Raw genomic sequence first — 14907 nt, 5'->3', positions numbered from 1 at the left:
TCTACTTTAAATAACGCTTTTCCTCTGAAACACTGAACAAAAATAGGCAGTTTAAGTTTTATCCAACACTTTAATACATTATTAATCATTATAAATTATTAGTCAAACCAACAAACATACAAATTAAAACTGCATATAGGGGAGAGTGCTGGTAAGATGAGCCCAGTGGGTAAGTTGACCCAAGCCCCCCCGTTTATCTTGGCAACTCTTATTTCTGTGACCATATATTTTAGATATCAATTCTGCCAGACTGAACAGCGCAAATGGGAGGAGTGAAGGCACACGTATAATTTTAGCATAACATGGTTTTATGGCTGACACATTAACATGTGTCCAGGTCTAAAAATATTTTATGATGCATATTGGTGATTAAGCTATAGTTTTATTCCAAAATGCTGTGGAGTAAATTAAAGGTGCACTATGCAACTTTCCGTCCACTAGAGGGCGCCTATTCAAAACAAATGCATAGTTTGATGACGCAAAGTGTGTGCGCAGTATCTTGGGACATGTGGTCTTCACCTCACAGCCGGTGGAAAATAGGACTCGGGCAGAAATCACGTTCATGCATGCGGTTATTAACGTTACTATAGTGAAGCTGAGCAGGACCGAGTGTTGTGGAGCTGAGCTGAATAAAATATATAACACCTGCCTAGTGGTTTTTGGATATTTTACTGCAAAAATACTACATAGTGCACCTTTAAGCCAGTGTTTTAACTTCCCCACCATAATCTCTGAAGTATTAACTGGTATAATTTCAATGTAATGTTACACAACTGTTTTAGTTTAGAATTTTCTTTAAAAAATAAAAAACTTTGTTTGAGTTCAGAAACAATGTAGAAGAAGTACACCAAAACCGTAATCAAGTAGCCTACATCTTTACACCTGTAAAACTGCCATGCCAAGAACCTTTTGACTAAAATGTTTATTAGTTTCAGTGACATTCATTCAGTTTTTATTTTATTTAATCTTTATTTTATTTAACTCTCTGTTAAGTCTGTATAGGTTACAACTTTGGTATTCAACACATTGTTTAAAAAATTTAAACAATTTAAGATTTTGAAATTTTAACTTAATTTGATTGGTTTTATGTTGTTGGACATTAGCATGATTATGAATATACATTAGCATGAACATAAATGACTAGTTGTAATTTTACTTTTTTATTTGTTTTTACAATTTCACATGCGTTTGATTCAGATTTAATTAGATGGTCTGTTTACACTCAGATGGTGCAATTTACCCAATGACTTGGATCATCTTACCCCTAACCTGGGGTAAATTGAGCCACATGAAGCCATATTTGTATAACCCTTTGTCATAGATGTGTTCTGATCATCAGTGTTGGGGAAAGTTACTTTGAAAAGTAATGCATTACATGATTTTGTTACTTTTTTTAAAAAAGTAACTAATTGCAATACTTAGTAACATTTTAATAAAAGTGTTGCGTTACTTTTGCATTACTTTTTCTGGGCTGGGTTCGATTTTTTTAAATAAAGTTATATTTTTGGGCAAATGTAAAGGCCCTTTTCTCATGTAGAGAAGAGGGCGCAGCTCAAACTAACTGTTCAGCTGTGCTGCCATTGGACCGCAGGAGAAGAAAGTTCAACACTTAGCCCACTTCACCAATAAAAACAAAGAATATCATTTAATTTTTGCTTGTTTAACTGAATCATCGAAGGTCAGCAGCAAGACAGCAGCAATGTTATCATTGCTATCAAAATCCAGTGTTCTGTATTTTGCGTACATGAGTTTTTGTTGTAGATGGCTATAAAAAAAAATATTTAAAAAAAATGTGTGTACTGTGCTAATTAACTGAGACTTCTTACAGCTCTTACAGGTTGTTGGCCTTGTTTGTTTCGTTGCTGCTCTCCCCTTTTTTGTAAGTCGCTTTGGATAAAAGCGTCTGCTAAATGATTAAATGTAAGACATTGGTCAATAAAGTGAGATTAAAAGCAGTTTTATAACATATTTAATTATTGGAGATTTTTTGTGCAAGTGAGAAGAGTAAATGCCAGCTCATTAGAAACACAATAACCATCATGTTTACACACACAACGCATCAGTGCTTACTCACACAATTTTTTTCAACATGGAGACAAGACAGCGTCAATTCATAAATAGGAAAACAAAGTTACTTGCGTTACATATTTGAAAAAGTAACTACACTGTAAAAAAATATTGTTGGTTTAACTTTAAAAAGTAAGTAACCGGGTTGCCTTAAAATTGAGTTTATTGAAATTAAACAATTGAGTTGATACAATGAAGGAAATTGGTTTAATAAACAGAAACTCAAAATATTATTATATCTAAACCATAAAATTTGATAAATCATGAAAATAGCACTATTTGCCATGTTTAACTGCGTCATCACAAATAAAACACACACAATTACCCAATATGCTTACAAAATCTTTTAATAATATTTTAATAAAGGTTGTCGATTCTCAAAAAATGTTTTTTGTATCAACTCAAATTTTTTATTTCAATTAACAAAATTTAAGGCAACCACGTAACTTATTTTTAAAATATTTTTTACAGCGTAAGGATCATTTTTGTAAATTTAAAAGTAATGTGTTACTTTACTAGTTACTTGAGAAAGTAATCTGATTACATAACTTGAATTACTTGTAATGCGTTACCCCCAACACTGCTGATCATTTAAAATGATAGCAAACATTCTGAAATATAATACTTTATATAATTTTAATGTACTTCTGCCTTATTTTCTCTTATCTTGAGGACCACTTTAATAAAAAAAAATCTCATATTACCCCACCCCCCTTATTAATCAAGTATAACAGACAAACAGACAAATTAAAAATTGCAAATACTGACACACACACACACACACACTTGTGTTTTCATGTTTTATGGGGACTTTCCATAGGCATAATGGTTATACTGACACCGTATTTTCTATCCCCTTACACTGCCCCTGCCCCTAAACTAACCCATCACAGGAAACATTCTGCATTTTTACTTTCTCAAAAAAACTCATATACTCAAAAGTGTATAATTTATAAGATGTTTCCTCATGGGGACTAAAAAATGTCCCCACAAGGACAAGGATTTCAGATATTGTCAGCTTTGTGACATTTTGTCCCCATAACGTAGGGTTTACTAGCCCACACACACACACACACACACACACACACACACACACACACGTATACATCATTTAGGTCAGTATGTACATTAAAGGTCACAGCACACACTCAGCCTACTACATATCATTTTAGCAGACCTTTATCCAAAGTAATAAATTAAATGTTTTCCACCTCAACGGTTTACCCTGAAAACCTCCTTCAAAGTCAAAGTTTGCCCACCCTCCAAACTCTCATCACACAGAATCAGCGACTCTTCTCTGAGCCGAGCAGAGCCTCACATGCTCAACCAGAAAGAAAACTGTAGCGATTCCCAACAGACCAGACAGAATCAGTCGAATCACAGCCTCGGTGACACCACAACGCTCTGCACAACCTGAAAGAGAAGAGACTTATTCATGAACATCCGTCTCATTAAAGGTTTTTGTTTGTGGAAAAACAGACTGAACAGAGGTTATGTGGCAGGAAGAGGGTTTGTTTTTGTACCTTCACATCGTGGGCAGGTCTCTTTCCTGTGAAGACGGACGCTCTTATTGCTCACTGGATTTGCAGCCGTGCAGCTGTAGATCTCTGGGTCATTATAATGAAGCTCTAATGGTAAACTGAGGTTAACGCTGAGATCAGGATTGCTGATCTGGTTCACCATTTTATCCCCTTTATACCACGAGATGGACACGTCTCGATCATTTCTCACAGAGCAGAACACAAGGCATACTTCCTCTACTTCTCGTGTCTGCTTTAATGTACCTGTTGTAGATGTTTTTCACAGGTTACATTTCAATGTTAAAGGGTTAGTTCACATAAAAATGAAATTGATGTCATTAACTCCTCCCCCTAATCCGTTCATCTTCAGAACACAGTTTAAGATTTTATATTTTAGTCCCTGAGCATATGCAGTCTATGCACACTATACTGTCCATGTCCAGAAAGGGAATAAAAACATCATCACAGTAGTCCATATGAGACATCAGTGGGTTAATTAGAATCTCTTGAAGCATCGAAAATACATTTTGGTCCAAAAATAACAAAAACTACGATTTTATTCAGCATTGTCTTCTCTTCCATGTTCCTCAAATAAAGATTCAGATGATTATGAATCAGTGAATTGATCATTGATTCGGATTGCCAATGTCGCTGTGATTTCAGCAGTTTGACAGTTTTACATGCGATCTGAATCATTGATCGATTCACTGATTCATAACAATCTGAATCTTTATTTGAGGAACGCGGAAGAGAAGACAATGCTGAATAAAGTCGTAGTTTTTGTTATTTTTGGACTAAAATGTATTTTGGATGCTTCAAGAGATTCTAACTAACCCACTGATGTCTCATATGGACTACTTTGATGATATTTTTATTCCATTTCTGGACATGGACAGTATAGTGTGCATACACTGCATATCAGGGAATAAAATATAAAATATCTTAAAGGGATAGTTCACCCAAAAATGAAAATGAGATGTTTATCTGCTCACCCCCAGTGCATCCAACATGTAGGTGTGTTTCTTTCTTCAGTAGAACACAAATGAAGATTTTTAACTCAACCGTTGCTGTGTGTCAGTCATATAATCGTGTGAATAGGTAACAATTCTATGAGAGGAAAACATACAAACAAAAAACATTCTTAGACAACGTGCACAAAAACCCGGCTGCTCCTGACGACACATTGATGTCTTAAGACACGAACCGATCGGTTTCTGTGAGAAACACAACAGTATTTATTTATTTTATTTTTTTACCTCATATCCCGACGAGTCTCATCAAGTTTTCCCATCGGCTGTAACGTCCGTCTGATGAGGTCAAGCTGGTGCGATTATATATATATATATATATATATATATATATATATATATATATATATATATATATATATATATAATCCGATCGAATAAGGAATCTACATGGTGTATATATCTATGATCGCGCCAGCTTGACCTCATCAGTCGGAAGTTATATCCGATGGGAAAACTTGATGAGACTCGTCGGGATATGAGGTAAAAAAAATAACAAATACTGTTGTGTTTCTCACAGAAACCGATCGGTTCGTGTCTTAAGACATCAATGTGTCGTCAGGAGCAGCCGGGTTTTTGTGCACGTTGTCTAAGAATGTTTTTTGTTTGTATGTTTTCCTCTCATAGAATTGTTACCTATTCACACGATTATATGACTGACACACAGCAACGGTTGAGTTAAAAATCTTCATTTGCGTTCTACTGAAGAAACAAACACACCGACATGTTTGATGCACTGGGGGTGAGCAGATAAACATCTCATTTTCATTTTTGAGTGAACTATCCCTTTAAACTGTGTCTGAAGATGAACGGAGGTCTTACGGGTGTGAACGACATTAGGGTGAGTCATTAATGACATCAGTTTCATTTCTGGTTGAACTAACCCTTTACTTTAAGGTCTCATTCTCAGTATTTATTGCTTTAATGACTCCTAAACAAATCCCTGCCCCTTTTACCCAACACTGATTTAGAGGTCAGGAGAGGGACCCTACAGGACAAGATAGATAGCAACTGAATGAACTGGGTTAGAAGACTCACCTGAAGTTTGGTTAATAACCAATGAGTTGTTCTCAATAGCAGGCACAGAGACAGGTGCTTTAAGACAAGGGGAAACATGAACATCTTTTAATAAGATCATTTGCAAAAACCATGAGATTTATTCATTATGGACTGCATTTATATCATTAAAGGGATAGTTCACACAAAATGTAAATTATTTAATGAATTACTTAATAAAAGTAACCACTGTAGAGATGATAAAATTGGTCTTACATCATATTTTTTTTACCAGTAACAACTGGCAGCTGCCTTTTGGACTAATTGAAGCTCAAACGATCTGCGTAACACCAGAATGAACCTCATCGGCTCTCGCTGAAGCTCAAACGATCTGCGTAACACCAGAATGAACCTCATCGGCTCTCGCTGAAGCTCAAACGATCTGCGTAACACCAGAATGAACCTCCTTGGTTCTCGCTGAAGCTCAAACGATCTGCGTAACACCAGAATGAACCTCCTTGGTTCTCGCTGAAGCTCAAACGATCTGCGTAACACCAGAATGAACCTCCTTGGTTCTCGCTGAAGCTCAAACGATCTGCATAACACCAGAATGAACCTCATTGGCTCTCACTGAAGCTCAAACGATCTGCGTAATACCAGAATGAACCTCATTGGCTCTCGCTGAAGCTCAAACGATCTGCGTAATACCAGAATGAACCTCATTGGCTCTCGCTGAAGCTCAAACGATCTGCGTAACACCAGAATGAACCTCATTGGCTCTCGCTGAAGCTCAAACGATCTGCGTAATACCAGAATGAACCTCATTGGCTCTCGCTGAAGCTCAAACGATCTGCGTAATACCAGAATGAACCTCATTGGCTCTCGCTGAAGCTCAAACGATCTGCGTAACACCAGAATGAACCTCATTGGCTCTCGCTGAAGCTCAAACGATCTGCGTAATACCAGAATGAACCTCATTGGCTCTCGCTGAAGCTCAAACGATCTGCGTAACACCAGAATGAACCTCATTGGCTCTCGCTGAAGCTCAAACGATCTGCGTAACACCAGAATGAACCTCATTGGCTCTCGCTGAAGCTCAAACGATCTGCGTAACACCAGAATGAACCTCATTGGTTCTCGCTGAAGCTCAAACGATCTGCGTAACACCAGAATGAACCTCATTGGCTCTCGCTGAAGCTCAAACGTGCTTCATAACTCGAGAATGAACCTCATTGGCTCTCGCTGAAGCTCAAACGTGCTTCATAACTCGAGAATGAACCTCATTGGCTCTCGCTGAAGCTCAAACGATCTGCATAACACCAGAATGAACCTCATTGGCTCTCGCTGAAGCTCAAACGATCTGTGTAATACCAGAATGAACCTCATTGGCTCTCGCTGAAGCTCAAACGATCTGCGTAACACCAGAATGAACCTCATTGGCTCTCGCTGAAGCTCAAACGATCTGCGTAACACCAGAATGAACCTCATTGGCTCTCGCTGAAGCTCAAACGATCTGCGTAACACAAGAATGAACCTCATTGGCTCTCGCTGAAGCTCAAACGATCAGCGTAATACCAGAATGAACCTCATTGGCTCTCGCTGAAGCTCAAACGATCTGCATAACACCAGAATGAACCTCATTGGCTCTCGCTGAAGCTCAAACGATCTACGTAACACCAGAATGAACCTCATTGGCTCTCGCTGAAGCTCAAACGATCTGCGTAACACCAGAATGAACCTCATTGGTTCTCGCTGAAGCTCAAACGATCTGCGTAACACCAGAATGAACCTCATTGGCTCTCGCTGAAGCTCAAACGATCTGCGTAATACGAGAATGAACCTCATTGGCTCTCGCTGAAGCTCAAACGATCTGCGTAACACGAGAATGAACCTCATTGGCTCTCGCTGAAGCTCAAACGATCTGCATAATACCAGAATGAACCTCATTGGCTCTCGCTGAAGCTCAAACGATCTGCATAACACGAGAATGAACCTCATTGGCTCTCGCTGAAGCTCAAACGATCTGCGTAACACGAGAATGAACCTCATTGGCTCTCGCTGAAGCTCAAACGATCTGCATAATACCAGAATGAACCTCATTGGCTCTCGCTGAAGCTCAAACGATCTGCATAACACGAGAATGAACCTCATTGGCTCTCACTGAAGCTCAAACGATCTGCATAACACGAGAATGAACCTCATTGGCTCTCGCTGAAGCTCAAACGATCTGCGTAACACCAGAATGAACCTCATTGGCTCTCGCTGAAGCTCAAACGATCTGCATAACACGAGAATGAACCTCATTGGCTCTCGCTGAAGCTCAAACGATCTGCGTAACACCAGAATGAACCTCATTGGCTCTCGCTGAAGCTCAAACGATCTGCGTAACACCAGAATGAACCTCATTGGCTCTCGCTGAAGCTCAAACGATCTGCATAATACCAGAATGAACCTCATTGGCTCTCGCTGAAGCTCAAACGATCTGCATAACACGAGAATGAACCTCATTGGCTCTCGCTGAAGCTCAAACGATCTGCATAACACGAGAATGAACCTCATTGGCTCTCGCTGAAGCTCAAACGATCTGCATAACACGAGAATGAACCTCATTGGCTCTCGCTGAAGCTCAAACGATCTGCGTAACACCAGAATGAACCTCATTGGCTCTCGCTGAAGCTCAAACGATCTGCATAACACGAGAATGAACCTCATTGGCTCTCGCTGAAGCTCAAACGATCTGCATAACACGAGAATGAACCTCATTGGCTCTCGCTGAAGCTCAAACGATCTGCTTATCACCAGAATGAACCTCATTGGCTCTCGCTGAAGCTCAAACGATCTGCGTAATACCAGAATGAACCTCATTGGCTCTCGCTGAAGCTCAAACGATCTGCGTAATACCAGAATGAACCTCATTGGCTCTCACTGAAGCTCAAACGATCTGCATAACACGAGAATGAACCTCATTGGCTCTCGCTGAAGCTCAAACGATCTGCGTAACACCAGAATGAACCTCATTGGCTCTCGCTGAAGCTCAAACGATCTGCATAACACGAGAATGAACCTCATTGGCTCTCGCTGAAGCTCAAACGATCTGCGTAACACCAGAATGAACCTCATTGGCTCTCGCTGAAGCTCAAACGATCTGCGTAACACCAGAATGAACCTCATTGGCTCTCGCTGAAGCTCAAACGATCTGCATAATACCAGAATGAACCTCATTGGCTCTCGCTGAAGCTCAAACGATCTGCATAACACGAGAATGAACCTCATTGGCTCTCGCTGAAGCTCAAACGATCTGCATAACACGAGAATGAACCTCATTGGCTCTCGCTGAAGCTCAAACGATCTGCATAACACGAGAATGAACCTCATTGGCTCTCGCTGAAGCTCAAACGATCTGCGTAACACCAGAATGAACCTCATTGGCTCTCGCTGAAGCTCAAACGATCTGCATAACACGAGAATGAACCTCATTGGCTCTCGCTGAAGCTCAAACGATCTGCATAACACGAGAATGAACCTCATTGGCTCTCGCTGAAGCTCAAACGATCTGCTTATCACCAGAATGAACCTCATTGGCTCTCGCTGAAGCTCAAACGATCTGCGTAATACCAGAATGAACCTCATTGGCTCTCGCTGAAGCTCAAACGATCTGCGTAACACGAGAATGAACCTCATTGGTTCTCGCTGAAGCTCAAACGATCTGCTTATCACCAGAATGAACCTCATTGGCTCTCGCTGAAGCTCAAACGTGCTTCATAACTCGAGAATGAACAAATTAACTAAATAAATTAAATGTGTTCATATTAATCATATAAAGCGATCCAGTCTCTTCAAAACATTTGGACTAAACTGCTCAATTCATATGGATTAGTTTTATAATCTCTTTATGAACTTGAAGTGTCAAAGTGGTAGTTGCGTAGCTGTCAATGCAGGGACAGAAACTTCTTAGATGTAATTAAAAATATCTTAATTTGTGTTGTGAAGATGAACAGGCTTGGCGTACATGAGAGAGAATTAATGACATAATTTTCATTTTTGGGTTAACTATCCCTTTAAGTGACTTCCTTTATGATAATAATGTAATGTATAATAATGCAGCGGCATAACTTACTATACACATTCACTTTGAACTTTATCTCCGAGATGAGTAACCCGATGGTGAGAGATACGTCATAAACTCCAGAATCAGTGGTACTGATGTTACGAATGCTCAGTGATCCGCTATCTTGATCTAGATGCAATCTGTGAGCAAGTTTCTCCTCATAGCGGATAGGACCTTTTCCATTATTCATCTGTGCTATACGAGTGGAAATATTGCCACTTTTAAAAAACCACATTGTCTCAGAGTCAATCTTCAGCTGAGCTCCTGTATGTAGAGTCAGAACGTCTCCCTCCATCGCTGTCTTTACCTCCTCCCGCTTACCATTGACGAGATCTGAAACAATGCAAAGGTGCATTAAATAACACATATTATGGGTCTTGTTGGATTGTGTTTGTCAAGAATGACAGATTACAATTGTTTAAATTAAGCACTTCTGACTAGTCTCTGAAGATATTCCCAGTTGACATGACAAGTAATTTGATATGTATGTTTGAAATTGTCTGTATATGGAGGATGCATCTGTTCATTTGTTCTTAAACGCTTTCATTTGATCGTATCAGTGTGCCAAACCACAAATTCTCACAAATTGTCATTATACATCATAATCTGGTTTAACAAGTTTCCTTCTCTCAACTTTGATTAATACATTACATTTAAACAATTAGCATACAACTTTATCCAAAGTACACCGATCAGGCATATCATTATGACCAGTGAATAAGTGAATAACACTGATGATCTCTTCATCACGGCTCCTGTTAGTGGGTGGGATATATTAGGCAGCAAGTGAACATTTTGTCCTCAAAGTTGATGTGTTAGAAGCAGGAAAAATGGGCAAGGATTTGAGTAAGTTTGACAAGGGCCAAATTGTGACGGCTAGACGACTGGGTCAGAGCATCTCCAAAACTGCAGCTCTTGTGGGCTGTTCCCGGTCTGCAGTGGTCAGTGTCTATCAAAAGTGCTCCAAGAGGAACAGTGGAGAACCGGCCACAGGGTCATGGGCGGCCAAGGCTCATTGATGCACGTGAGGAGCGAAGGCTGGGCCGTGTGGTCCGATCAAACAGACGAGCTACTGGAGCTCAAACTGCTCCAGAAGTTAATGCTGGTTCTGATAGAGAGGTGTCAGAATACACAGAGCATCTCAGTTTGTTGCGTATGGGGCGGCATAGCCACAGATCAGTCAGAGTGCCCATGCTGACCCCTGACCCCGCCGAAAGCACCAACATTGTCACGTGAGCATCAGAACTGGACCACGGAGCAATGGAAGAAGGTGGCCTGGTCTGATGAATCAGGTTTTCTTTTACTTCACGTGGATGGCTGGGTGTGTGTGTGCTTCGCTTACCGGGGGAACCAGTGATTTGCCCAACAACGTCCAATTTTCATCGACATGTGCAGCGAAAGCACATAGATTAAGAACTAATAATTATATATGCATAACATCTCAGCATGTTGACAGCTAATGCTTAGTAGTTTGTTCTTTGTAGAAATCTGCAAGTGACTTTTTACGCCCACGCTCCTGCTCGCGCTTCTATTTTACCGTGTCCACCTGGCATCCTGTAGTGATCGCGGTTTCCAGAAAGTCACGTTGCTGCTACATTATTTTTCTAAACTGTTATTTTTAATATATTTACTGTTTACAAAGTAGGACAAAAGTGTCACAGAGAAATCCAAACCTTGTTTAATTAATAATAAAATGAGCATCTCCACCAAAAATGTCTAAGGTCGCCCGCCCTCTTTTCCTCCGGCACACTTCTCAAACCCACAGACATACAAATCCAATTTAAACCCTTTGGCTCGTGCCTTTTGTCTCGTTTCCGTCGAAAAAGGTCAAAATCCTAGCACGATCATATTATATATATATATATATATATATGATTCCTCATTAGTGCCTGCATGGATCGGTCAAATGAGGAATCTATGTAAATATATCTATGATTGCACAGGCTCTCTCTGGTCTCGACTCGGACTCGACCCCTTTTGTAACTCGGTCTCGACTCGGACTTGACCCGCTCTGACCTCGGACTCGACCCTTTTTTAACTGGGTCTCGACTCGGACTCGACCCTTTTTTAACTCGGACTCGACTCAGACTCGAATGAGCTGGTCTCGACTATAACACTGTGGGGAACACATGGCCCCAGGATGCACTAATGGAAGAAGGTGAGCCGGCGGAGGCAGTGTGATGCTTTGGGCAATGTTCTGCGGGGAAACCTCGAGTCCTCCATCATGTGGATGTTACTTTGACACGCTCCACCTACCTAAGCATTGTTGCAGACCATGTTCAGCCTTTCATGGAAACGGTATTCCCTGGTGGATGTGGCTCTTCCAGCAGGATAATGCTCCTGCCATGAAGCACAAATGCTTCAGGAATGGTTTGAGAAGCACAACGAGTTTGAGGTGTTGACTTGGCCTTTAAATTCCCCAGATCTCAATCCAGTCGAGCATCTGTGGGATGTGCTGAACAAACAAGTCCGATCCATGGAGGCCCCACCTCACAACTTACAGGACTTAGAGGATCTGCTGCTAACATATTGGTGCCAGATACTACAGCACACCTTCAGGGGTCTAGTGGAGTCCATATCTTGATGGGTCAGGGCTGTTTTGGCAGCAAAAGGCATACCCATCAAGTATCCCATTTTGGCCGGGAAATTCCCATATTTTACCCTTCTTTCCCGCCGTCCTCCCGTATTCGTATTTCCCGTAAATCTCCTGTATTTTAACCTGCGTTATTAAAAAATAATAATACCGGAGTAAAAAAAACAAAAACTTTCCAATCTGAGCTCTGTAACTAGCCTCGTGATAACTGGCATCTGCAGTAGCCTACACTATGGTGGCTGTTGTCGCGAGGTTAGTGTGTGAGGTCAGATGACGAGTTACAACGCGGGAAAAAAACAAAAAAGAGACGGATGATGGTCGTAAGACGGAAGGCACTCCTGCCAAAAAACCCAAACCCTCGTGTAAATACCGTGATCAATGGGACAGCGAATGTAATTTTCTGAAGAGGAGCAGATGGGGGACAGTCACGCGTTTGGTAAGTTTTGTAACTCCGACTTCAGCATCTCACATCCGCATCATGTGCGACAGCAGAAGATCTTTTAAAGTGACAGTAACCACTTATAATGACAATGTAAAGAACTAAAGTAATTGCTCACTAAATATGCTCTGCTCTTGACTAAATAACTACAGTACCTTTAATAAGGATTAATCGATATATAATTCATAACTTATGCAGTGCAAACTGATAACAATTTATGTATATGTCCCACTTGTTAAGTTGTTATACAGGTAGGAAGAGCACAGGTACAAATGAAATGTATTATTATTATGAGTTTATGTGAGGATTTATGCCCCCCGAACACCCCCTTAGGATTTTGTTTTAGTGATTGATGTGGTCTATTTCTGTCTTGTAGATGATTTCACTTCCTTGAATGTTTCCATTGTAGGCGAGATCTCCAGTCCACATTCATAACCAGTTCTCATATCATCTTCCGTTAAATTAGACCATTTTTCACTTTTGTTTTAATGGAAGACCAAGAGGAACCTACTGAGCTGTTCCACAAAGACATTTCTTCAAACTACATTTGAATATGAAATAGTTTGAAACAGTAGCCTACTCAAAACGTACTCCTATAATATTTACTTTACAGATTGTGCTTAACAGGTACTGAACATATCACACACTAACCTTCACGATTAAGGGAACATTAGATTATGAAACTGTGGGACAGTGATTGTTCATATTTATGTGAAAAGCAAGTTTTATTAAACACATTTACACTGAAAATAGTTTGTTAAGGATATTTCCCATGCCCAAAAGTGAAAGAAAAGACAAAAATGTAATAAATGAGCCAAAAATATTAGCAGTTCTGCAATAGGCCTACTTATCATTTTAAGAAAAGAATAGAAAACTACCAACTACTGTGTGTGTTTCAGCAAGAGAGCAATCAGAGAGCACAATTAATCAATCTAATGAAAGAAACAAAAGAAAAATGATAAGTTTTTTTAGGCATCTTACCTTTAACACAGATGAAAAACACAATGAAAACCCACATCCTGATGAACATTCACCATATGATGCATCTGGAGCTCACTCGAGCAGTGTGAACATATGAAGACGAAGATCTCAGTGAAGACCTTCGGTTTCATCAGGAAGTGACCATGAAACCAGTTACGTCAACTTGCATCAAAAGAAGATTTAAACACTTTTCAAACCATGTTTGAAATATATATGAAATATAAATTAGTAATATATAATAATTTCAACTTTTGGTTATTGTATAGAACTAAAAACTATGTTTTTCTATGAAATATATTACTTTTTTATTCAAGTTATTTATTTATTTCAATGAGTTTTCCAGGCCTACCTCTAAAAAACCCTTTACCCTGCAGGTAAATTAAAAAGCCTGAAACTGATTAGAAAACTAGACTTCTAAAAGTAATATTTAAATGTATTTTGACACTTCCTGTCCATAAATTATAGAAGGTTTGGTTACCTAATCTAATCTTTATAGGGATGCAATTCAGATTCATAAGTCTTCATTTAAACTGGGCTTAGATGAGAAGAGTTTTTCTCTCCTCCGATTATCAAATCTGGTGGCATCACTCACATAAGGAGAATCTTCACAGATTTTTTTTCTCTCTCAGATCTCAAACATGCACACACTACAATTGCGTGCATGCCAGGATGAGCACTTCACGTGATCTCACGGATGTAAACATTGTCATTGATGTCTCAACAGATGAATAGCCTAAATTTGCTCGCAGCTTTCTTCACTCACCCCAGAACGTTCAAAATCAAGGCGGCTTCTCCTCAGCTCTTCTCTATAGCCCCGTTTCCACCAAAATTACCCGGAACAGTTTTTACCAGGAACTTTTTTAGAGGAACTTTTCTCCCCCCAGGACCTGCAACTGTCTGCGTTTCCACCGCGATCTAAAATTCCGAGAAGATTAGGCAAATTAGTCCGGTGATGTAGGACTGCGCGTGACTGCTCCTCCAAGTCAGTGACGGACAGTAATCATTTTTGCGCGGCTGCAAAAATGAACAAAAAATCATGACATTTTTTGTACTGATTGAAAGATTTAGTGGACTGTTTACATGAGACTTTATCTAAACCGATCTGGTGTTGACATGTGATGACTTTCAATCGCAATCATTTTGTCACATGCAGTTTGTCTGCCGCATAAAAAATG

At 39.8% G+C, this 14907-nt stretch overlaps 1 protein-coding gene across 2 annotated transcripts; it reads right to left on the bottom strand.

Moving 5' to 3' along the window:
- Positions 1-2931: 2931 nt before the first annotated feature.
- LOC137078321 (signaling lymphocytic activation molecule) lies at positions 2932-13814 on the bottom strand. 2 transcript variants are annotated; one of them, XM_067445506.1, is made up of 5 exons: positions 13733-13814; positions 9729-10052; positions 5654-5710; positions 3591-3851; positions 2932-3480 (listed from the first exon to the last, which is right to left on the bottom strand). In XM_067445506.1, the coding sequence occupies exons 1-5, from the start codon at positions 13779-13781 to the stop codon at positions 3341-3343; spliced, it is 831 nt and encodes a 276-aa protein (XP_067301607.1). In that variant the 5' UTR covers positions 13782-13814; the 3' UTR covers positions 2932-3340. The 2 variants fall into 2 exon arrangements, with proteins under 2 accessions (XP_067301607.1, XP_067301608.1); XM_067445507.1 differs by lacking the exon at positions 5654-5710.
- Between the last annotated feature and the right edge of the window lie 1093 nt (positions 13815-14907).

This window comes from Pseudorasbora parva, chromosome 6, assembly GCF_024679245.1.
Source record: "Pseudorasbora parva isolate DD20220531a chromosome 6, ASM2467924v1, whole genome shotgun sequence".
Lineage (NCBI taxonomy): Eukaryota > Metazoa > Chordata > Actinopteri > Cypriniformes > Gobionidae > Pseudorasbora > Pseudorasbora parva.
This window is presented reverse-complemented; position numbering and strand designations above follow the sequence as displayed.

Excerpts from the sequence above, each read along its gene's own strand:
- LOC137078321 (XM_067445506.1), bottom strand. The coding sequence starts at position 13,781 with ATGTTCATCAGGATGTGGGTTTTCATTGTGTTTTTCATCTGTGTTAAA. Across the intron at positions 10,053-13,732 it reads GTTTTTCATCTGTGTTAAAG|ATCTCGTCAATGGTAAGCGG; the intron begins GTAAGATGCCTA and ends GCATTGTTTCAG. Across the intron at positions 3,852-5,653 it reads GGTTATTAACCAAACTTCAG|GTACATTAAAGCAGACACGA; the intron begins GTGAGTCTTCTA and ends CATCTACAACAG.